Source organism: Monodelphis domestica, chromosome 1 (genome assembly GCF_027887165.1).
Source record: "Monodelphis domestica isolate mMonDom1 chromosome 1, mMonDom1.pri, whole genome shotgun sequence".
Taxonomy (NCBI): Eukaryota; Metazoa; Chordata; class Mammalia; order Didelphimorphia; family Didelphidae; genus Monodelphis; species Monodelphis domestica.
In genome coordinates this window covers 507,805,432-507,831,004 of record NC_077227.1, presented here as the reverse complement: position 1 = coordinate 507,831,004, position 25,573 = coordinate 507,805,432, and the positions used below count along the sequence as shown (strand labels likewise).

Here is a 25,573-nt window from a genome sequence, read left to right as displayed (position 1 = left end):
CAGCCCATTCTTGAAATGGCCCTGGATTGTTCAAAAGTTCCTTCTTTTCAAAATCTGCCTCATGCTAAATTGCATACATTGTTCTTAGTTCTCCCCTCCTGGGACAAGTTTAAGTCCTCTCTCGCAAAATACTTGGAGACAGTTATCACATCTCCCCAGGTCTTCCTTGGGCTAAAGATCTCCAGCTCTTCTGATGGATCCTCATATAGCATATTCTTCCGTTGTGCACATCTAAAATGGGGTGTCTAGAACTGAGTCCCGAAGGACATATTGTATTTGACCAGAGCAGAGTCTGGCAGGATGATTGCTATTTTTATTCTGAACACTATGGATTTCTCCTAAGCCTTAGTTTTTTCATTGCCACATCATAATATCAACTTGTTAAGCTTGCAATCCATTAAAACTTTTAATGAAACTTTTGTTGTTCATATGAGAAAGATCTGGGGGTTTTAGCAGACCACAAGTTCAGCAGAAGTTAGTAGTGTGACAAGAGACTCAAAAAGCTGGCACTTTTCATGAGGTTGATTTTAGGAATTCTAATTTAGACCTTCACTTTAACTCCTAAGAGTTTCATCTTATTTGATTCATTCCACCATTCTAGACAGTCAAGGTATCTTTGGGTCTTTTATGAAATATGATATACTAATTATCTTTCCTTTTCATCAAAACATTTAATAAGCATTTCAAGAAAAATATTGAAACAGCACAAGGCCAAGGACAGATCCTTTGGACACTCCACTAAGTGATTAAGGGGGCAGCTGGATGAGTCATTGAAGAGAGAGCTAGGTCTAGAGATGGGAGATTCTCAGCTCAAATCTGGCCTGAGACACTTCCTAGCTGTGTGACCTTGGGCAAGTCACTTAACCCCCATTGTCTAGTCCTTACTGATCTTCTGCCTTGGAACCCATACTTAGTATCAATTCTAAGACAGAAAGTAAAGGTTTTAAATGAAAAAGAAAAAATGAAAGCAGCTAGGCTTTAGGTCCAGCCATTCACCCAATTCCCACTCCACTTAATTATACTATCAGCTAGCCTCTATTTCTCCATCTTATATGCAAGTACACTCTGAAATTCTGTCAAATGCTTTGCTGAGATTGAAGAATACTGTATTTGCAGCTTCCCAGCATTTCAGCATTCAGTCTAAGCACTCTGTCAAAAGAGGGCATGAGGTTAATCTGTCATGCTTTTCTTACAATTGTTCTCATTTTCTTCAAATTGTATTTTTAATTGATGAATTTATTTTTATGTCTCATTCATTTCCAACTAGATCCTGTCCCCTACCCTACCCAGCATGTCAACCATTATGGCAAGAAGGAGAAAAGCAATTTAGCAAAGCCAACAATTTTTTGGCCACAAATAAATAGCCTGATCTTTTTTTTTTTTTAAAGAAGTCTTGTAAAAAAAATTCAATGTTCATTGTTTTCCTTTCTAAGTACTCACAAACTACCATTTTGATACTGTGTCCTAGAATTTGTTCAGGTCTAGATATCTGGTGCATTCATGGTCTATGGATTGATGGCAGACTTGAGCTATCCTCTACTATATATCCTGTCTCCTAAACTATGATGAAAGCTCCCTGAATGGTGGGACCGGCATCTTCTTAATCTTCATATCTCATCGTAAAAGCTGGAACACCAGAATAGTAATTAGGAGCTCTGGGTTCTAATTCCAGGGTAAGGCCTGGTATCCAGTGCAAACAAGGCATTTAAGGAAAGAGGGCAATGAGCATGTATTATCTATTATGTGCCAGGCATTGTGCTAAGTGCTTTACAAATATTATCTCATTGGATCCTCAAAACAACCCTGGGACATAGGTGCCATTATTATGTTCATTTTATACTTGAGGAAACTGAGGCAGACAGAGAACTTGCCCAAGTTCACACAGCTAATATCTGAATCTGGATTTGAACTCAGGTCTTCCCGACTCGAGTCCCAGTACTCTATCCACTATGCCATCTAACTTCCCTTAAATAAACATAGGATTAATTGACTGAAATGCTACTAACTACTAACCTTAGGCAAATGGGTTCAGTCCACTGAACCTTGATTTTTATTGCTACAAACTGAGGAGATTGGATTAGATGATCTCTAAGGCCTCTTTCTAGTTTTACAGCTGTTCTCTAATAAGAGCTCAATGACCCTTTTGATTGAATGACAGCTAGTTAATCTGATAAAATATTCTATGAAAATGGGTATTATCCTGTCCTCTCCTCCCCCAGGTAGTAGGTTTAGATTTCAACAGGTACCTTTTAGAAAGAACAATGCCCTATCTCAGGGATCCTCAATAAGAAACCACCAAATAAAGGCCTTACTTTCCATATCCAACCAAATTTGTCCTTTCCCTAATAATTATATCTAGAGAGGTAAATGGTGCTAGTATAATTATTCCCAACATACAGATGAGAAAATGGAGGCTCTAAGAGGTTTAGAAGTGACTATGTCAGACAGCTAAGAAGTTTCAAATGTAAGACCCAGGTCTTCTGACTAGAGTTCAGAATTCTTTCCAAAGAGTTGTCTCTCATTTTAGGAATGCAACCTCTAATTATGTCAACAATTTATTAAGCATTTCCCATGTCCATTTGAGCCAAGAGAGGAATGCTTAATTCCTTGAAATCTTTTGATCTCTAATATGTGGAGTAAGGGGAATTGGTGATCAACACAGAAATTCCTGATAGGGGAAAGGTGAGGAGGGCCCAGGGGTTGGTACTCCATGAGTTGTGTTCCTTTCTAAAAGTTCCTATGAAAAACAGAAGAAAAACATTTGCTTGATCATATGGTTCAATGAGGATATGATTGGGATGTAGACTCTAAATGATCACCCTAATGCAAATATCAACAATATGGAAATGGGTCTTGATCAATGACACATGTAAAACCAAGTGGAATTGCTCATTGGCTACGGGAGGGATTGGGGGGGGGGGGGAAAGAACATGAATCACATAACCATAGAAAAATATTTTAAATTAATTAAGTAAATGAATATTTAAAAAATAAAAATAAAAGTCCCTATGAACCTTAGAGAGAGGGAATATGGTAATAACAATCAGCCAGAGATTGAAGTCTATTACCAAGAAGTCCTCTCTTATTTCAGAAAAAAATAATATAGTGAAGAGATTTCTCACTGAACTTGGAGGAAGGAGGTCTGACTTCATGTGACATTTTTTTATGGACTGAGATAAAGCATTCATCTCTCTGCTTTCCCATTTCTCTCTATTTCATGTCTTTAAAATGGAGATAATATTTGTACTACCTAACCTCATGAGGTTATCATTGTTTGAAAAGCACCTCGGAAATTTTGTAAAGATATATATATATATATATGTACATATATATATATATACAGATTGATAAGGATAGATAGATAGAGATGAAGAGATATAGGATAGATAAATGGCATGATTATGTAGATAGATTGTTGAAGAGAGAGAGAAATGATAGAATAGATAAATAGAATGATAGTTATATGAAGAGATAGAAAGATAGATGGATTGATAGAATAGACAAATAGAATGATTAGATGAACAGACAGATAGAAAGAGAGATAGAGTAGATATAGGATAGATATATAGAATGACAGAATAAATAGAATGATAGATGGATGAAGAGATAGACATAAAGATAGATAGATTGATAGAATGACAGATAGATAAACTAGACAAACAGAATGATCAGATAGATGGATGAATAGGCAGACAGATGGACAGACAGATGGACAGACAGATAGAGAGAGAGTAGATATAGGATAGATAAGTAGAATGATAGAATATATAAACAGAATGATAGAATAAAGATAGGACAGAAAAACAGAATGATGGATGGATGAAGAGACAGACATAGATAGATAGAATGATAGAATAGATAAATAGAATGATTAGATATGTAGATGAAGAGATAGATAGATAGATAGATAGATAGATAGATAGATAGATGGATAGATGGATGGATGGATAGATATCAGTATAGAAATGTGAACTGTTGCATTTCTTCTGAGGACTGGCTCTCAATTCAATTCAACAAGAAATTAGCAGGTGCCAGCTATGTATAAGGTATTGTGGTAAAGTGCTAGAGGAAGCCATGGGCATTGGGAGGCAGCAGGGTCCTAAATCTCATAGATGCCAATGAATCATTAGAAATGGAAATGGCTGTGATGAAGGCTCACTGAGTCTTCGTCACACTCTACTGGGCAGGGGACCTTGTGGGTTGCTTTGCTGATAGGTGGAAGCCAGAGGTTTAAAGGACCCTCTCTATTAGCAAGTTGAGCCAGAGCAAAGGTGTTGCCCTCTCTTAACCATTTACTCAGCCTTGCATCCCTGCTTCTCCCCTTTGCCCTCAGCCTTGGAGGGACCACGAGGGAAAAACAAGGTGGACAAAGTCTCTCCTAGCCTTGTGTATGTTGCTTGTATGTGACTGCTAATTTGGAAGAAAGTTGGGAGAGGGAGTTACAAAAGGCAGATTTCAGATGCAACCAAAGGAAGAAATTTCTAAAAGATCTGTCCTGTGGAGGGCTCCTGAATTTGAATGGGGGGGGGGAGAATGGCATCTCTATATTCACCATCCCTTGGTTTTCTTTAGTCCTATGTGCACAGACCCTATTCCAAGAAAGGGTCCAGAGGCTTCACCACATTGTCAAGGGGATGAGACACAAACAAGATGAAGAATCCCTAGATAAGATGATACCTAAGGTTCCTTCTAGCTTTAAATCCTGATTCCATAAAGACTGTGAGAATGACCTCCTGAGGCCTTCTTTCTAAATAGCCTCAGGACCCTCCTGTTACCCATGCAACATATATGATTTCTTGGCCCTTCACGATCCTGGTTGCTCTCTCCTCTGGACATACATCAGGATAGTAGCATTTATAAAGTCCTTTAAGGTTTACTAAGAATCTCATCTATATTAACTCATTTAATCCCCTACAACAACCCTATCAGGTAGATGCTATCATAATCTCTATTTTATAGATGAGAAAACTAATGCCAACAGGGGTTAAATGACTTGCCCAGGGTCACACAGCTAGTAGGTATCTGAGGCAGGATCTGGACTTTGATCTTCTTGATTCCTAGTCTCATGCTCATGTCACTTATTGGTTTTAAAATGTTTTCAGAGGTTTATTCCCCATCTTTTGCCATATATCTGGACCTACCCAACCAAGAGCCAATATGACAAAGTGAACAGGGCATTGAACTTGGTGTTAGAAAGATCTGGGTTCAAATCTTGCCTCAAAAACTTATTGGCTGAAGGACATTAGACAATTCCCTTAACCTCTCTGTACTTCATTTTTCTCAGCTGTAAAATGAGAGTGCAGCACTCTATAGCCTCTAAGTTTCCTTTCAGCTTTGAATCTATGCTCCTACAAAGCCCATTCATTCCAAACCATCAGGATTTTCAAGTATGGCTATATTTCCTTAATACTTTGAGACTCACAAAATGTTTTCTTCATGACAACCTTATAAGGCAGGTAATGCAAATATCATTATCCCCATTGTATAGATGAGGAAACCGAGGCTGGGAAAGATTATAAGTGACTTGCCAAAAGTCACATGGCTAAGCCAGTAAAGGAACAAGGATTTTAAACTAGGTTTCTCTTGACTCCAACATCAGTTTTGTTCTAACTACTCTACAGTTGTTTCATTCTGAGCTAAAAATGGGGTAAAAGGTCATCTCTCTTTGCAGAAGGATTAGCTATGAATCTGCTCTCCTGGGCCTATCTTTGACCCAATACATTCAGATCTGTCAACTGCCCTATGATCCCACCGCTTGTTGAAATGCTATCTCCAGTCCTCTGTTGACTTTGTGACTGACCATCCATGTGGACACAAACACCCGCCTACCCAGTCTCTGTACCCTTTCCTCGACATTTCTTGCATTCTACTTTGCTGAGATTTAGACCATCCATGCTGAGCTCCCTCATCACCATTTTCCATACTTTTTTTTACACCGTCACCCATCCTCTTCTTTGTTCCAGTATCAGAGGATGAGGTGGCTCCTCTCCTTGCCTCTCCTTTGTGCCCAGATCTCATCCTTTCCTATCCCCTTGCCCCATTAATCATTCCCCAGTTCTCTTATGTTCATCCTCTCCCTATTTAGTGGCTCTATGTGCATTGTCTACAGATAGTCACAGGTCTCCCTCCCCTTAAACAAAATTCTTTCCTTTGACCCTGCTGCCTCCTCAAGTTTTCATCCTATCTTTCCTTCCTTTTACTGCCAAACACTCAGAAAGAATAATCAGCCTTGACTATCTCCAGTTCTTCATCACCTGTTCACTCTCTGTTTTCTAAACCCTTACCTTCCATCTTAGAATTGATTCAGGGCAGAAAAATGCTAAGGACTACGGAATATGGGTTAAGTGACTTGCCCAGAGTCATAAGTGACTAAGCCTGGCTCTCTATGCAGTGAGCTATCAAGCTGTCCCTCTATATTCCCTCTTAAACTACTTGAAGTCTGGCCTCCTACCTTGAAATACTACTGAATCTGCAGCCTCTTTCCTTGACTGGTTGGGTTCTCCCAGAACTTCCATTTTAAGGAGGTTGCCCAGACCAGCTATGTTTTCACTCTTCTCCAGGCTGCACTCCTGACACTCTGAACTTTCTTTACCATGTTCCCAACTGGGCACCTCTTCTCCTGTCTCCCTTTCCCTCTATGCTTTTCAACTGCCTTTTATGCATTGTCTTCTTCCATTAGATTGCAAGCTCCTTGAAGGCAGGAACTCTTTCTTTCTCTTTATTTTTGTCTTCCCAGGGCTCAGCACAATGCCTGGCACATATTAAGCACTTAATAAATTCTTGTTGACGACTAAATTGATGACTTCTTCATCACAAAAGTAAATGGTCTTTTCTTCGTCTTTAACCTCCTTCTATCTTTCTACCATATTTGGCATTGCTAATCACTTCTTCCTTCTGGAGATGCTTCCCTCATTGAAAGCACTGTTAGAGTTCTCTGACCTGTCATTCTAAACTTATTTTGTTGATTTTACCCTCTTCCCTGACTGCACCCCTAAAGTATGCTTGAGGCCAATTTTCTTAGCCCTCTCATCTCTCTTTACACTCTCTCACCTACTTCCCATGGATTCAATGATCACCTCCACACAGGTGACTCCCAAATCTATAGATCCAGCTCTAACCTCTTCCTGAACTCCAATCTATGACTTCCAAATTACCTAGTGAACATCTCCATGTGGATGTCCCATCAGCATCTTAAACCCAACTCATGGAGAACTGAGCTTCTTAGCTTACCCTCCCACCCCCAATTTGTCCCATTTTCACTTCTCTATATTGCTAATGGCATTAACATCCTTGAAGGCACTCAGGCTTGAACCTGAAGTGGCTTGACTCGTGATCCTTGGCCTTAATCCTGGACTCTTTCCTCTCCTTCATTTGCCATGACCAATCATTTATCAAGTCTGATTGCTGCTATTTTTACACCTTTCTCACCCATCCTCCCTCTCCATTTGAATTACCACCTCTTTCTCATCCCCATTCACATTCAACTGGACTATTTTAGGAGTTTCCTTAATCATCTCCCTGCTTACTTTTTGTGATAGCAAAGGAATTTGGAAACAAAATAGGTACTCATCAATGGAAGACTGACTAAACAAATTGTAGATCTGAATGTGAAGAAATATAAATGGGTTGTAAGAAATGACAATTGTGACATCCAGAGAAGTATGGGAAGAACCACATGAACTGATGCAGTGAAGTAATCAGAGCGTAGAAAACAATATATACATAATGATGACAACAATGCAAATGAGAAGAATAACTACATATATACTTATACATAAAAATCAAAAGTAAGTATCAAAATTATAAAGAACAAAAATGTTCAAAAAGAAAGGAAAATTGGAGATGTTCCCACACTGCCATTTGGTTGAGGGAAATCCACAAACTTTGCCCATTACAGTTATCAGTCTTTTCCAGTGTTTTAATCAATTATTCTGATTATTTTTTTCCTCCTTTCTTTTTTTGTCTTAAAAATATTCTTTCTTATGTGGAATGGCTCTCTGATAGAGAGAGGGATACTGGGGGAAAGTATGGTAATGTAGAAATAAAAAGACCTAAAATAAAACTTATTTTTAAAAAATAGACTTTCTGCATCCAAGGCTTCCTTACTCCAAACCATATTGCACTACATTACCAAAATAAAAATTTAAAAATTGTTAACCCCCATTTTCAAAAAGCACTTCTCACCCCACATTCAAAGAACAGAGAAAGAGAATTGCATATAAAACAATGGAACCTCAATTTTTTATAGATTATGTTATACCATAAAATATTACATATTTTTATTATAATACTTATGTATGCATAATATGCTATTATAATGTATAACGTGTAATATATACATATATAAAAATATATAGCATGTACTGTCATAAATATAAAAGTAATTCCAATGTTGTCCTGCTTACATGCATCTGTTTTTGAACTTCCTCCTATTTTCTTCTGTGTGTTATAAATGCTTCATTAACATTCTCTTCCTTATTTTCTTTTTGGGGGGGAATATTCCTATAACTATTTATTCTTCTCCTTCATTCCTTCCCCCACCCCATTCCCAATAATTATACTAAGGTTCAGATATGACCATGTCACATTCTTGCCCAAAAAACTTCAATGACATCCTACTATATGTAAGATAAACTATGAATTCTTACCTAATCTTCCTGGTCCTCCGTTCCTTTAGTTTGTGAAATGAAGGGCCTGGAAAGCAGCTTCTAAAGTCCCTTCCAGCTCCCATAACTAAGGCAGAGTTTTGCCTCAGGGAACATGCTTCCATCCTGTAGGAATCCTCCCACACCACATCTTGTAGACCTTTGCTAGCCCCATGCCACAGCCCTCTGTATCCATGGCATGACTTCTACTCCTTCACCTCACCCCGGCCACTGACAATTCTGCTGTTGGGAAATACAGCATCCTAGGAAGCTTCTTGCATTTTAGGCCAAGGCTCCTATTGATGATATGTCTTCTCCCACTACCTTTCTCACCACTTCTGCCTCTTCTAGGTGGTTGGGAGGACTGGAAGCATGGTCCATCCCTCTCTGCATTCGAGTACCTGACTAGAGAGTGCTAAACTCTATCTCCCATCCATGAGTAAGGAAAAAAAGTTCTCTCTACTCAGCAGTGAAGTTGTCCTTCCTGGTCTGGACCGGATTCATTCCATACCCTCTTCCATGCTAGCCTCCCCAGTAGTGGCCTTTCGATATCTGAGGTGAGAACCTCTGTCTCCCTATCACAGGATGACTCATTAGGTTCTCTCCCCACACAGGAGATCTTTCCCTGAAGCCTCCTCCTTCATTGTCCCCATGCATAGGAATTCCTCATCACTACTCTTCAGACTCCCCAGCCTGGCATTTCATTCAGGCTCCTCACAACCTGTCTCCCTTCTCAGATCTCTGTCACATTGCTCTCCTCCCCCCATTCTCCATTCCAGACAGACTGGGCTGTGAGCTGATGACATGTAGACTTCCCATCATGCATTCATGAGGGATACCATCATCATCCCAGCCCCATGTCTCATCTTAAGCTTAAAAGTGCTACATAGGGGTAGCTAGGTAGCACAGTGTGCCCACCGTGTATAATCCCAGTTGTCTACCCCTTACCCCTCTTTTGCCTTAGAACATATTCAGTATTGTTTCCAAGACAGAAAGTGAGTTTTTAAAAATCCTACACAAATGTGTGCTATAGGAGTAGTAGCAGTAGTCGTTTTTGATGTTATATAGCTGTTTCAGTCGTGTCTGACTCTTTCTGACCCTATTTTGGGTTTTCTTGGGAGAGATACTGGAATGGTTTGCCATTTCCTTCTCCAGGTTATTTTCCAGATGAGGAAACTGAGGCAAAAGGGTTAAATGACATGCCTAGGGTCACTCAGCTAGTAAGTGAATTAGGCTAGATTTGAACTCAGGTCTTCCTGACTCTAGTCCCAGCACTCTATCTCTACTGCACCACCTAGCTGCCCAATAAGAATAGTAGTAATAGTAGCAATATTATAGTAGTAGTTGTAGCAGTAGTAGTAGTAATAGTAGTAATAGTAGTAGTAGTAGTAGTAGTAGTAGTAGTAGTAGTAGTAGTAGTAGAAGTAGTAGCAGAAGTAGTAGTGGTAGTAATAGTAATAGTAGTAATGTATAATTGGAAATCTGTTACCCTAAAAACTGCATTTCCCAAGAGTCCACTGACTTCCTGTCATTATGTACTTCCTGTAGACAGGGGGATATATTGAATGGGGTTCCTGGTCTCATTCTCTTTGCTTCCTAGGTTGTGACTGTGGTGGTAAGCAGACTTTTTGAACAGATAGATTATCCATGGGCACATGGTTTTTATTTTGTTACCTTTTATTCCTTTATTTCTAATGATCATTAATAAATCTCTTAAAATATAATTTTTAAATTATTGTACATTATTTTTAATTTTTACAATAACAATAGTGGTAGTAGTGGCAGTAGTAGTAGTGGTAGTAATAGTAGTAGTAGTAGCAATAGTAGTAGCAGTAGTAGTAGTAGTAGCAATAGCAGTAGTAGTTTTAGTGGTAGTAGCAATAGAGCAGTAGCAGCAGCAGCAGTGGTGGTGGTGGTGATGATGATGGTAGTAGCAGCAGCAGCAGCAGCAGTAGTAGTAATAGAGGCAGTAGTAGTAGTTCTGTTCTCCCTAAGGCTCAGCTTAATTAACAGTTCTTCTGTGTACTCTTCCCTCCTTCTCTTCTGGACCTCACCATTTTCTGGAGCATTTTGTTTGTGTATCCCGTTTGCCCCCTCACACCCTACTTTGCCCACATACTTATCTGTGTCCATGCTCTCTTTCTTCCCCCTTGCCCACAGCCTCCCCCTCCAAATGTAAGCTTCCAGAGGGCAGGGGCTGGTTCTTTGTATCTTGAAGTCTGGCATAGTAAAGCTCACATGTAGAACACTGAATAAGGGGGAAGCTGGGTAGCTCAGTGGATTGAGAGTCAGACCTAGAGATGGGAGGTCTTAGGTTCAAATCTGGCCTCAGGCACTTCCTAGCAGTGTGACCTTGGGCAAGTCACTTGACCCCCTTTGCCTAGCCCTTACCATTCTTCTGCCTTGGAGCTAAAACACAGTATTGACTCCAAGATGGAAGGTAAGGGTTTAAAAAAAAGAACACTGAATAAATGTTTGCTGACTTGCATTAGCAGCTATCTGGCCCCGCTAGCCCTCCCCCTTCTCTGCCCTTCTCACCCAAATTCTCTTCATTCTCCCAGTTGAGGTCTCTTCCAGCCTCGTCCCCATACAGGCTCTTCAGAATGGCATTGGCAATGGGGAGCATCATGGCAGTGGATGCTGTGTTGCTGAGCCACATGGACAAGAAGGAGGTGGTCACCATCATTCCTAAGATGAGCCTGATGGAAGAAAACCAGAGAACAGACTTTGGAGGCTCCGAGAAAGGCCATTGCTTTAGTGTTTCTTCCTGCTTGCCTCTTCCTCATCATCTCTGCTTGCTGGCTCATCAGCCACGACACCACTCAAACACCATGTCTTCCTTTTTCTTTTCTTTTTTTTTTAAAGCCCTTGCCTTCTGTCAGAATCAATACTGAGTTTCGGGTCCAAGGGCTAGGCAATTGGGTTAAGTGACTTGCTCAGGGTCATATAGCTAGGAGTGCCTGAGACCAAATTTGAACTTGTGTCTCTAAGCCTGGCTCTCTATCCATTGAGCTACCTGGCTACCCTGTAGCACCACCCCTTAAATGAAGACTTCCTTCGTCCCCATAATTGGATGTGATCTCTCTCATCTGACCTCAAGGCACTTTGTATTCCTCTTAAGCATTCATCATATTTATTGGTTCACCTCTTATTTTCTCTGCTGGACTATTAAGGATATTTGTTGTGGTTCAATGGTTTTCAGTCATGTCTGTCTCTGAGATCCCATTTGGCATTTTTTTGGCAGATACTAGAGGGGTTTGCCATTTTCTTCCCCCTCACATCTTTACAGATGAAGAGTTGAGGCAAAGAGGATTAAATGACTTGTCCAGAGTCATACAGCTAATAAGTGTCTGAAAGCAGATTTGAACTCAGAAAGGTGAGTTTTCCTGACTCTAGGTCCAACATTCTAGCTACTGTGGCACCAACAGCCCTTAAGGATCCAAATTGTGTCTAATTCATCTCTATATTCCCATCATAAAACAATGCTCTTCAGACAATAGGTGTCTATTGAATTAATAATAATTAGAGACTAGAATCATAAAATGTCAGAACTGGAAGGATTCTTCCTTTTATAGATATTGAAACTGAGACCTAGAAGAGAGAAGGGATGTGGCTTCTTTTGCAATAATCATATACCCAGTAGAAACTAAGTAAATCACCGAAGTCCTCCTGGGAGCCCAGAAAAAGCCCCCTGAGTCAGTGACACAGTTTATGCAGTCCAGAGTTTTGTCTAATATAGGAATACACAAAGCTGGTTTGGGGGACATCATAATAGGACTAACATTCTTATTATAAAATCAATATATGATTTCATATTTCTATTTTATATTTATCAGAGGCAGCCAAGATATACAGTAGAGAGCTCTGGACCTAGACCCAGGAAGACTTGAGTTCAAATCTAGATTTACCCAATGGCTGTATGATCCTGGACAAGTTACCTGGTCGATATCTGCCTTAGTTTACCCATCTGTAAAATGAGGATAATGACAGCATCTACCTTCCAGGGTTGATTGGGGGGGGGGGGGGATAAAATTATATAACATTTACAAACTGCTTCACAAGTCTTAAAGCTCTACACAAATAGGAGCTGCTCTTAATATATTATTTTGGGATGGTTCTCCATGTGATTCTTATGATTCAGAAGATATTTATTACAGGAGTTGTATGACTACGGGCAAGTCACTTTCCTTCTACTTAAACTGAGAGATTTGGATTGCTTTGTCTCTATAGTCCTGTTTCCTCTGCCCGATAGGCACTTCTTCCCCCCCCCCCCCATAAGATGAAGCTCAGGCACCCTTTGCTGCATGAAGCCAGTCCTGATTGCCCCAAATGCTGGTGGTCTCCTTCTCAAACTACCTTATTTTTAATAACTTGAATATATATATATATATATATATATATATATACTTGAATTTGCTCAGATCTTTACCCTATATACTTATAATGGCAACTCCATTGGAGAAGGGATTATTTATTTCTTTGTATTTATATTTCCTGGCACTACATAACAGGCACGATAATGATTGCTGAATGATTTGATAATTGAGTGCAGCTTGGACAGTAGCATGAAAGAGTATGGATAGAGCACTGGACTGGGAGTCAGGAGGGCCTGAGCTCAAATGCTGCCTCAGAAATAGCTGGGTCCTCAAAGAGAAAGAATAACCAACCCCACAAAGTTACTACCGAAATCAAAACTGAACTGCATATTCCCATTGAGTTGGAACCAATGACCATATCTTGCATAATTATGATTTCAAATAATGATGAATTAAATATCTATGACCACTGCATAGCCTTCATTATACATATTAATCAAGACCCAGCTGTACCAGATTTGGGACTCTGGGCAAGTCACTCAATTTATCTCAGGTTCAGTTTCCTTATCTTTAAAATAAGGATAATGATAGCACCTAATTCATAGCTTTCAGATAAGAATCAAATGAGAGCATATATTTAAAATGCTTTGTAAACCTAAAAAAAGTGTTATATGAATATTAGTTATTGTTATTTTCTAAAACATCAGTTCTTAAACTGGGTCTCAGGACCCATTTACATTCTTAAAAATTATCAAGGACCCCTTTATACAGTTGTATCTATCAATATTTACTATATTTTAAGTTTAAACATATTTTTACTATTACAAAAATAGTTTTGACCTTGCTGACCCTCTAAAAGCATCTCAGGGACCTCCAAAGTTCACCAGATGACACTTTGAGAACTATTGCTCTGATATTGTGCCCCACTGTTTAAGTGGATTCTTGTGATTTTTTTTAAGTTAGCATAAGCATGATGGTGAACCTATGACATGCATGCCAAAGAAGACATAGAGAGCCCTTTCTGTGGGCTTGCATGCCTATCACTCACCAGCATTCAGTTCATTACTAGAAAGTCAGAGAGACTTGGGTGGAGCTGTTCTCTTCTGCTCTCTACTGTGCCTTCAGACATATTTTCATATCACCTGCCCCTCTCCCTAGCATCCCAATGGAAGTGTTTCCTCCCTTCCCTGACTGGGGTAAGGGTGCGGTATGGCACATAGTCTCTAAAAGGTTCACCATCACTAGGTATAGGACATTAGAATGTTAGATCCTTGCAACAAACCTGTAATGCAGGCTGGCCCAGGGTTGATGATGCCTATTTAACATATGTGATAAATAACACCCACATTGCTTAAGGTGTTTGCCCAAAGGCACTATTCAGTACTAACCATTCAGTGGATGAGTTTAGAACTCTTTCAATCAGGCTGTGTTGCCCAGAAGGGCCATGAGTAAGGTTTTACATCTGGGAAGGGATGGCCTATTACCTGGCTGGCTGGACGCCAACAAACATCAGCACCTTTAGTGCAATTCTTCGATGCAGGTTCCACTCCTCAATAGCAGAGGCCATGATTAGCCCACTGAGGAAGAGAAAGTTGGTATCCAGGAAATACTGGGGGCATACTTTGCTGGAGGGCAAGATACCCAAGAAGGGGAAGAGGATGATGGGAAGCAGAGCAGTCACTGACAAGGGCAGGGCCTCTGTACACCAGTAGAGCGCCATCAGCAGGATGACAAAGAGGCATTTTCCTTCCTGCAAGAAGAGACACAAATGTAAAGGGTGTTATGGATCAGAGGCCATAGAAAAACAGATCTGGAAGCTTGCATAAAATACAGAATTCTTGTCATAACTGGAAGGTCTCTTAGAACACAGATTGTTAGAGCTGAGGAGTTAGAAGGCACCTTAGAACAAAGATAGGATTCATATGAATTTTAGAAAAAAGAACACTGGAAATCAAAGGAACAATACACTAGGGAATGTTGGAGCTGGAAAGAACCTTAGAATATAGACAGTGAGGAGGGATCTAAGAACATAAAATGCTGAATCTAGAAGGAATCATAGAACACTGAATTTTGGAACTGGAAGGGACCTTAGATCATAGAATGTCAGATTTGGAAGGGACTTTAGAATGCAGAAAGTCAAGTTGAGAGGGACCTTAAACTGTAAAAAGTTAAAATTGGGAGGGACTTTTAGAACAAAGAATGCTCTAAAGCCAGAAAGAACCTTAGAAATTCAGTTTGACCCATTCATTTCACAGAAGAGGAAACTGAGGCCTACATATGAAAATTGGCATGCCCAAGGGCATGCAACAAGTTATTGACAAAGTCAGAACTTGAACCTGGCTCTGCTTGAATCACTCTAGGTCTCTTTCTCTAACACTACAACATCTCTATCCCTTGTTGATGGTGCCAATGACCCCTTTGCTCCAACTTAGGCTATTATGAGTTGGTCTGGAGAGTTTGTCTTCATGAGCAGATTAGGAATTGGAATATGGCCATGGTGACCCCCACATAGCTTCCCAGCCCTCTCAGGGCTTCCCATGGAGAAGAGAATCCAGACTCACAGAGGATTTGGGAGTATAAACCAGAAAGCTGTCCAAGGCAACTAATCTGGAATTAACAAAAGCTGTACCCTTCCTTCTTCTGATCAGCTCCTTTTGTCCCTCAGCCTTTCCCAGGCCCTTCAAGGGCAGAGACTGGCACTGGCTTTTGGTGACAGGATCATCTAGCCTCTTCACTGAGAAGATATCTCCTGAACAAGCGAAGGTCATAACTAGGCATCCTAGAATCAGATTTCTTATCCATTATTTTCTCTGTGCTGACTCACTGGGTGGCCCTAGAGCAGCTCTATCACCTATCCTGAGCTTATCACTGGCACTAAGAATCCCTGCCTCCTTCCTAGGTTCTCTAAAAGATAATCCAAGATTGGACTTTTAGGTGCAGAGAACCCCAGATGGCAACCCATATGGCATTCTAGACTTCAGTGGTGGTGAACATTTCCACTTATCATTTTAACTGAACTGGTCACCTAATCACTTTCTAATGGAAACATCAAATAATAGGAAGGAAGGAAGAAAGGAAGGAAGGAAGGAAGGAAGGAAGGAAGGAAGGAAGGAAGGAAGGAAGGAAGGAAGGAAGGAAGGAAGGAAAGAAGGAAGGAAGGAAGGAAGGAAGGAAGGAAAATACCTCCAATAAAACATTTTGTAAATACATTGAAGAAAACAAAAAGAAGAGCAGAAGGGGGCATGAAAGGTAATTTTGTCATTCCATTAAATTTAATGTACCCTTGTAAAAAAAAAAACTCCATGTAACAAGCTCATAGTTTCATATATAACCATTTTCTTCTTTTTTTATATGTTTATGCTTAATGATTGCTAAGTTCATCATTTTAAAGAAAGTTTTAAAAAAAGAAAGCTGTTCTCACTTAGAATCATGGAAAATCAGTATTGGAAGAAGTTTTGGAACATAGAACATAGATTGTCAGAGCTAGAAAGAAATTTTGAATGCAGAACTTAGTTGGAGACAGAAGGTATAGAACAAAGAATGGTAGAAACAGAAGGTACCTTAGAACCTCAAATGTCACAGTTAGATGGGACCAAAGAATAAAGAATACTAGAACTGGAAGGAATCTTAGAACTCAGAATATTAGCATTTGAAAGGACCTTACAAGTCATCTCATCTAATGGCTTCATTGTACAGAGTGCCAAACTGAGTCCAAAAAGGGAAGTGACTTGCACAAGGTCACAAGACTTTGAACCCAGTCTCCTGACACTTCACTTTGCTACATTTCTTCCAAGGAGGTCTATAATTTTTCTTAAACCTAAATCCCTCTCAGACATTTAAAAAACATGATTACATAGAGATTAAAGTCTAAGTGTTTAGGGGCAGAAAAAGCAGACCTGAGAGGAAAGGGAAAATGCTATGTCAGGTGGTTAATTTTTGAGCTTGGAAGATGATTGCCAGACTGCCACAAGGACTAGTTGTTGGATTTTTTTCCCCAAGTGCCCCCTTCCCTAGAAAAAGAGGAAAGGATAAGAAGAAGTCATTTTGGGGCAGCTAGGTAGCACAGTCGAATGAGTGCCAGTCAGGAGGACCTGGGTTCAAACCTGCTCTTAGACACTTCCTAACTGTATGTCCTTGGGCAAGTCACTTAACTCTAGTTGCCTATCCCTTGCCACTCCCCTCTCTGAGAAATGATACTAAGATAGAAGGTAATGGTTTTAATAAAGATCCCATTTTCCCGCAAACTAAGGAGTCCAGAAACTGAATCGGTTCTGACAAATCGAATTCATTCTCCTCCCATATCCTACTGCCTTTCATGTCCCCCTGCACCAACCCATTCTGAACTTTTCTTCTCCCTATTGGGAGTCTGTGATAAGAGCTTTGTGTGAGCTAAAGGGTTGTGAGCAGACAATCAAGACCCGGCTGGCACCAGCTTTCCCACTGGCAGAGGGCATGTTCAGAGTTCCACTACATAGTAATGAAAAAGGAGACAAAGAAGAGATGACTTCCTCTTTAGAGGGGTTGAGCTAGAGCATTTCTAAGGTATTTTGCAGCCCTGACAATCAATATGTTCTGTTATTACTTCCAGCTCTACCATTCTATGGTCTTGCATTTCTAAATAATAAAAAGGAAAAAGCTCTCCCAAAGGGAAAATTAGAGGAGTTGAACTTGCCAAGAGAAAGAAATGTTTGTTGATGATACTGATGATAAGGGGTAGAGGCCAAAAGCACCCATCCTGGCAGTTGACTGAAGAAGAGTTGACTGCCTTTAAGAGAGTCTGGAGACAGCCCCAGATAAGGATTAATTTGTGGGAAGTAAAGTGCTAAGATCTAAGAATCTTGGCTAAAAAGAGAATGGGAGGAGCATCCAGGTGGCTCACTGGGTAGAGAGCCAGGCCTGGAAATGGGAGCTTCTGGGTTCAAATGTGACCTCAGATACTTTTTAGCTGTGTGATCTTGGGAAAGTTACTTAACTCCATTTGTCTAGCTCTTGTCACTCTTCTCCCTTGGAACTAATACTCAGTATCAATTCTAAGACAGAAGGTAAGCAGGAAAAGAGAGAGGCAGACATAAAGAGAAAATGGGAAAACATCCATGTTCTAGTGTAATGGTCTGTTGGAATCCAAGGACTGGGAGAGCTCCAGAATCCAAAATGTCAGCACGAGGAGGTACTCGAACACAAAATGAGCTGGGATAGTCCTTAGAACACAGATTGTCAGAGCTCGAAGAGCCTGTAGATGGTTCCACAGTTCATTCGACTCTGTAGCAGGTAAAATTGGCCCCCAAGGACCTTTCCTACTAACCAAGGATCCAGACTGGTCCAAGCCAGTGCTGCCAAGAGAGAGCATGACCGACAGACTCATTAGCAGATGTTATGACCAGCTGGTTGCTCTGCTCATTAGGAGAGCTCCTTCTGCCCCTGGGTACCCATGGTGCTGCCTTAGCCTTTACAAATCATTCACAAGTGACTGGAAATCGGAAAGGGTCACGTTGGCTGGCTCTGAGCCTGGGGAGTTTGACTAAGAGCTGCTGCTGTCCCTGCATTGGAGGTGCGGAGGAGGGGACTTGCATGTGCAAGTCTGCCAGGAAAAGCCAGGGCAAGGGGCAAGCCCAGGAAAAGTTTCATCATAGCTTAATGAGTGTTCAGTGCCAGCGCTTTCCCATTCTTAAGAGTTCATCCTGGAACAGGATATTAACATTTGACTGTTCTCTGAAACGGGCATGGAATGCCCTACCTCAAGCCCATTTTCCAGAAGCAAAGCAATGGGAGGGAAGGGAAGAGAAGAGAAAGGAAGGAGTATTTATATAGTACCTACTATGTGCCAAGAGCTGCACTAAGTGCTTTTACAAATATTATCTTATTTACTCTTTACAACAATCCTTCAAGGTAGAAGCTATTATTATCCTCGTTTTATAATCAAGGAAATTGAAGTTAAGAGACTTGCCTGAGGTCATACAGGCAATATCTGAGGCTGGATTTGCACCCAGGACTTCCTAAATCCAGGTCCAGCACTCTATCCACTTTGCTGCCCAAATTACCTGAGACAAATCAGATTCTTTTCAAAAGCTGCATATACAGATAATACCACAACCACTGCATTGGCCAAGGACTCACACCACCATCCTGGTCATCTTCCTCTTCATCTTCTTTTTAATCCCTTCCCTTCTGTCTTAGAATCAATTCCAAGGCAGAAGGGCAGTAAAGGCTAGGTGATAGGGTTAAGTGACTAGCCCAGGGTCACACAATTAGGAAGTGGCTGAGGTCATATTTGAATCCAGGGTCTTCCATCTCTAGTCCTGGCTCTCTATCCAGTGAGCTACCTAGCTGCCAGAAACACAGACTTCTCATTGCCCATCAACTAGAGTGCAGACTCATGATTTTGGCATTTTAAGGTCTCTACAATTGGGACCCAAAGTATTAACAAATTTTATTTCCTATTACCTGCTCCATATATTCAACATGCCATCTCAGGCAGAAAGATGACTCCTTATCCCTGTGTTCTTGATCCACCTTCTCTTCTCTATATGTCTTTGCCATTTTTCATGTCTAGAATGGACTCTTTCCTGCAATCTCCATCTGTTGATCTCCCTTCCTTCCTTTCTTCAAGACCCAACTCAGGTCCCAACTCCTCCATGAAGCCTTCCCAGAAAGCATCAGGTGATGATCCCTCCCTCCTCAAATTTCCCATAGTCCTTTGCTTAGACAACTCCATTGTATGCATCCTGTCCTTTTTATCATAACTATCTGAGCATATGTCTTTCCTCCCTATCAGAGGCAGTGTCTCATAGTGGCTGTAGAGTATAAGACTTTAAGACAGGAAGATCTAGATTCAAATTCTACCCCTGATACTTTTTAACTATGTAGCCATAAATTCTTGAGAACTTAAGTTTCCTCATCTGTAAAACAGGGTATTAATGATACCTGTAATATTTAGATCCAAGGGTTATGGTGAGGATGAAGTGCAATAACTTATGTAAAGTTTTTTGCAAAATTAGAAGTTATATAGGGGTGTGACCCTGGGCAAGTCACTTAATCCCCATTGCCTAGACTACTCTTCTGTCTTAGAACCAATACTTAGTATTAATTCTAAGACAGAAGGTAAGGGTTTAAAAAAATTAAAAGAGTTATCAATTGAGTTATTATTACTGTTCTTATCATGCTGCTATAGGTTTCTTGGGAACAAAGTGTCTGTCCTAGATATCTTTGAATACTTGGTACCTAGCAGAGCACTTTGCACATTGTTGGTGCTTAATAAATATTGAATAAATGAATGAATGACATTCTGACATTTATGAGGCAAATAATCTAAATGGTTCTGTTTTCCTTGTTTATTAAATGAGGATTAAAAGTTTTGTTTTCCTAGCCAGGCAGCTAGGAGGTACAATGAATAAGAGGGCTGGGACTGAAATCAGGAAGACTTGGGTTCAAATCTAGTCTCAGATACTTACTAGCTATATGAGCAAGTCCCTTTAATTCTGTCTGCCTCAGTTTCCTCAAATATAAGATGAAGATTAAAAAATGGTACCTACATTCCAGGGCTATTGTAAAAATTAAATGTAATAAAACTTTTAAAGTGCATAGTACAGTGCTTGGCACACAGTTAGTACTTAATAAATATTTATTCCTTTTCCTTCTCCCCTTCTGTGTTTCATAGGGGTGCTCAGAAGACAGTGTTTTGTAAACTTTAAAGGGGAGAAAGAAATGTGAGTCCTCCTTATTAAGGGAGCTTGAATGATCTTTCAATTCATCACCCTTCCAGCATCCTCCACGCCAGATGGCATCTAAACTATCCTGGCTCCCTGGAGTTGGATTTTATCCTCCAAGACCTCTGGAAAAGTGGAAGGCAGGGAGAAGAGAGTGGCCTTTCATTCTTAATGCGATCAAGAAAAGCAGGCAAAGCCTATTAAAATTTGTTAAGGTTGTAACAGGGTGTTAAAGACCACAGGGACAGTTCCACAAGGACCTCTCTTATTCATCTGAAAAAGGGAAATCTGGGGCAGCTAGGTGGTTCAGTGAATTGAGAGCCAGGACTGGAGGTGGAGATCCTGGATTCAAATCTGGCCTCAGACACTTCCTAGCTGTGTGACCTTGGGCAAGTCACTTAATCCCAATTGCCTAGTCCTTACTCCTCTTTTGACCTGAAACTGATACTTAGTATTAATTCTAACACAGGAGGTAAGTGTTTAAAAAGAAAGGGAAATACCAAAATCCTGTCCCTCAAGAGCCAAAGCAGAATTGAAATGTGAGTTATTCATTTCCATCCACCTCAGAGATCCATCATCCACCTCCTGGTAGGGAAAGTAAGGAAAGAAAGTTATTTTCTTCTGAAATATCCTTTGCCTTTTCATAGTATGGAATCATAGATTTAGAACTGGGAAGGATTTTACAAATAAATTAGTCCACCCTCTTCATTTTACAGATGAAGAAACCAAGGTCCAAAGAGAATAAATGGTTAATCCAAGATTGCATGGATAGTAGGTGGACAATCAGGGGTTTGAACTCAGTACCTCTGACTCGATATTCAATCTTCATTTTATTCTACTTTGTTGCTTGGGGTGTGTAGATTAAAAAACAAAACAAAACTCTTACTCTCTGTTTTAATAACAACTCTAAAACAGAAGGGCTAGGCAAAAGGAGTTAAGTGACTTGCCCAGGGTCACACAGCTAGGAAGTATCTGAGGTCAGATACGAACCCAGCTCCTCTGGACTCCAGGCCTGTGCTGCCTACCTGTCTCAGGAGAGGGTGTAGATTTTAAGGAACTGCTAGTTCAGAGCAGCCCTGAACAGTCCCTGAGTCCCTGCAGAGAACACCAAGGCAATCTTCTTCCTCATTATCAAAGTTACAAACTGTCCTACATTCCAAGTTGCTGGTAAACATCTCCTATTGCTAGGCAGAATTGTCTCCCTTGTTGACCAATCCCAAAGACCCCCTTCCCTATTTCTTAGAATACTATAAAACCTGTCATCTCTTCCTTCTCCTTGGGCTTGGTTCTATCTCAACCTCAACTAGCATATTTGCTTTTTTCTCTTTTAAAGGAAATAAACAAATCTGCTGGGCAAAAAAAGAAGTGGGGGGTTAGGGGGAACTGCTTGGTGACTCAAGACAGAATTTGGGGTCTGGAGTCAGGAAGATTCATTCTCGTGAGTTTGAATCTCAATGGTATAACCCTGTACAAATGACTCAACCTTATTTGCCTCAAAATAAATGATAAAATCCACAAAAAGGATTTATTTTAAAATGTTCCCCAAAATGATGCCTGGAAAGGAGGTTATTTGAAATTTTTATTGTTATTCACACACTCAGGGAGAATTTTCCCACCTTCCTACGTATTCCACATTATGACAGCACTCAGAGCATTGTTAGATCTAACTTCCTTTGTTTGGCATCCAATTCTACCCATCCTTCAAGGCTCACTTCCTCTGGTTAGTCCGCCTTCACTCCTGGGACCCTTCCTGAGCTTCCCCTTCATAAGAACTCATTTGGAATGATCACCCCCTAACTTAGTATTTAGTATCATGCACAATTTCCTCTCATTCAGCTTTGGATGTGTGGAGTCTCGCCTTCCCAACAACATTGCAAGCTTCTGAAGGGCAAAAGCTCCATCTTCTCTTTCTCCACTGGCTGCATGACCTCAGACAGCTCTGGGTCCTACTGTCTTCACCTCTAAAAGGAGGACGTTAGATTACACAATTAGAAAGGACCCGTCCAAGGCTGGCATGCTGCAGTCTGCAATTCCTTCCAGCTCTCTTTAGCACTGACATTTATTTATTCAACAAACATTTATTAGACCCCCTACTATATGTCAGGTACTGTGCTGGATGCTACAAATAGAGAGGCAAAATGTAAATAGTTCCTGCCTTCAAGGAGCTCATATTCTATTGAGAAATAACAATTACACAGATAAGTCCATCAAAATAGATCTAAAATAGGGCACAGCTGGGTGGCTCAGGGGATAGAGAGCCAGGCTTAGAGATGGAATCAAATTTGACCTCAGACATTTCCTAGTTTTGTGACCCTGAGCAGGTCACTTCACCCCCATTGCCTAGCCCTTCCCATTCTTCTGCCTTAGAACCAATACTTAGTATTGATTCTAAGATGGAAGGCAAGGGGTTAAATATATATATATAAATATATAAAATGCAAAACATGTAAAATCTATATCAGATTGTTTACCCTCTCAGAGAAGGGAGGGGAAGAATTTGGCTCAAAATTTTAAAAACAAAAGTTAAAAATTATTTTCACATTTAATTGAGGAAAAATAAAATATTACTGAGAAAAAATAAAATAAATGCAAAGTATTGGGGGTGGGTGGCACAGAATTTGAGCTAAATTAAGAAGGGAATCTATTCTGTCTATATCTATAAGGTTCAATTGGGCTATGATTTTTTTTATTTAAAAATTTTTTTTAATTTTTATTTTTTAAAACCCTTACCTTCCATCTTGGGGTCAATACTGTATATTGATTCCAAGGCAGAAGAGTGGTAAGGGCTAGGCAATGGGGGTCAAGTGACTTGCCCAGGGCCACACAGCTGAGAAGCGTCTGAGGCCAAGTTTGAACCCAGGACCTCCCATCTCTAGGCCTGGCTCTCAATCCACTGAGCCACCCAGCTGCCCCCAAGCTATAATTCTTATATGCCCACAGTGCCTACACTGGGGGAAGAGGAGATAAAAACATTTGATCAAGTTTCAAACTCCTGCTCTCACACCTTCTGGGATCAAGTGTATCATGGCGCCCAAATGGATTAAGGTTCTTGTACTTCTTCTTTAACCACTAATTCAGGCAGTATGTAGCATTCAATGCTACAGAAACTGAATCCCTAGGGTCCTGTTGCTGATAAGGGATATTACAGGGCTAAAAGGGAGCAAAGGTGAGTGTTTACATGGACCTACAGGACTTGCTTAAATGAGAAAACCGGTCTTGCTCATTCTAACTTGGATCCCTTAACATCAGAGCATTGAAGCAGTCTTGTGCAAGGAAGAGATCACTGGTCTGAGAGTGTGAAGCCCTGGCTTCTGGTCCTAGCTCTGCTTTTGACTTGCTTATAACCATGAATGAATAACGTCCCTTCTTTGAGTCTTTTGCAAAAAGCTGAACCTTTTATAGAAAGGGATGGACTAGACCAGCCATTAAAGTTATTGAGGACTCCTCAGAAGGCTTTGGTTCATTTGAGTTTTAACTATCAATATTTACCAAATTTGAAATTAAAGGTCTTAGTATTATTATGAAAACAGGGTCTCAGAGACCAGACTTGGAGAACCACTGGGCCAGATGATTTCTAAGGTTGTTTCTAGTTCTTTTTTTTTTAAAACCCCTCCCTTCCATCTTGGAGTCAATACTGTGTATTGGCTCCAAGGCAGAAGATCGGTAAGGGCTAGGCAATGGGGGTTAAGGGACTTGGCCAGGGTCACACATCTTGGAAGTATCTGAGGCTAGATTTGAACCCAGGACCTCCCATCTCTAGGCCTAGCTCTCAATCCACTGAGCTACCCAGATGCCCCCCTTTTGTTTTATCAATTCTAAAACAAAAAAAAAGCAATAAGGCCTAGACAATGGGGGTTATGTGACTTGCCCAGGGTCATACTGCTAGGAAGTATCTGAGACCGGATTTGAACCCAGATAGATCTTCCTGCCTCCAGGCTGGTACTCTATCCATTGTGCCATCTAGCTGCTCCAATCTATGCTGTATTTTCTTGTTTAGTGCTTGGATCACGGTCTCTCTTTCTCTAACCTATCTCTTTTCTTCATCCTTAGAAGTGTCCAGTTGATGACCCTTCTAACAACTGGACCATAAAATCTCATTGCCTGTAGTAACTTCCTTCTACAACCCATGCCATCATAGATTTACAAGGTTTTCCACCTTAGAAATATTTCTTAGAACTGAACCATCTCCAAGAACTTAAACTTTGAAATTCCAGTCTCTAGTCACACCCTCCCATTCTTCAACTTCTCCCAATTCTTCATTCCTAGGAAGCCTACCCTTTATCTATATTATGACCTCTGATCTCTTGACCCAACCCTAGTCTCTTAATCTCTCTCCCAACTCTAGATTCACTTATATCTACATCAGATTCCTGCTTTAATGTTTCACTAGCTACCCTAGAATCACTTACTTTCCTGTTCCTGTCCTACATATCCCTATTCTTGGGTAATCTTCATATCATTTCTCTTCTAATTCAGGGATGTTCAGAATCATTGGGGGAAAGGATGGAATTGAGCAGATTTAACCGATGACAAATTCCTGTGAATTAAAAGCCTCAGCTTCTTCATCTGTGAAAAAGGCATAATACTTACAAAACAAACTTCACAGGGCCATTGTAAGGAAAACATTTTGCAAACCTTAAAATAAATGTGAGTTATTATTATTATTATCATTATCTTTAAACCCTTACCTTGCATCTTAGAATTGATACTGTATATTGGTTCCAAGGTAGGGGCGAGGCAATGGGGATTAAATGACTTGCCCAGTGTCATACAGCTGGGAAGTGTCTGAGGTCAGATTTGAATCCAGGACCTCCCATCTCTAGGATTAGTTCTCAATCCACCGAGCCACATACCTGCCCCCATCATTCACCTCTACAGTGGCAAATACCACCTCTGTGTAGATGAAATT

The 25,573-nt window shown here is 40.4% G+C and overlaps 1 protein-coding gene across 1 annotated transcript in view; it reads right to left on the bottom strand.

The window, feature by feature from the left end:
• Window positions 1-25,573, bottom strand: part of SLC13A3 (solute carrier family 13 member 3) — an 83,020-nt gene that overhangs the window by 38,194 nt on the left and 19,253 nt on the right. Inside the window, exons 2-3 of the mRNA XM_001379372.3 lie at window positions 14,446-14,711; window positions 11,184-11,344 (exon numbers count right to left, since the gene is read on the bottom strand). Of these exons, the coding sequence (XP_001379409.2) occupies window positions 11,184-11,344; window positions 14,446-14,711 (427 nt within the window). The remainder of the gene's footprint in view (window positions 1-11,183; window positions 11,345-14,445; window positions 14,712-25,573) is intronic.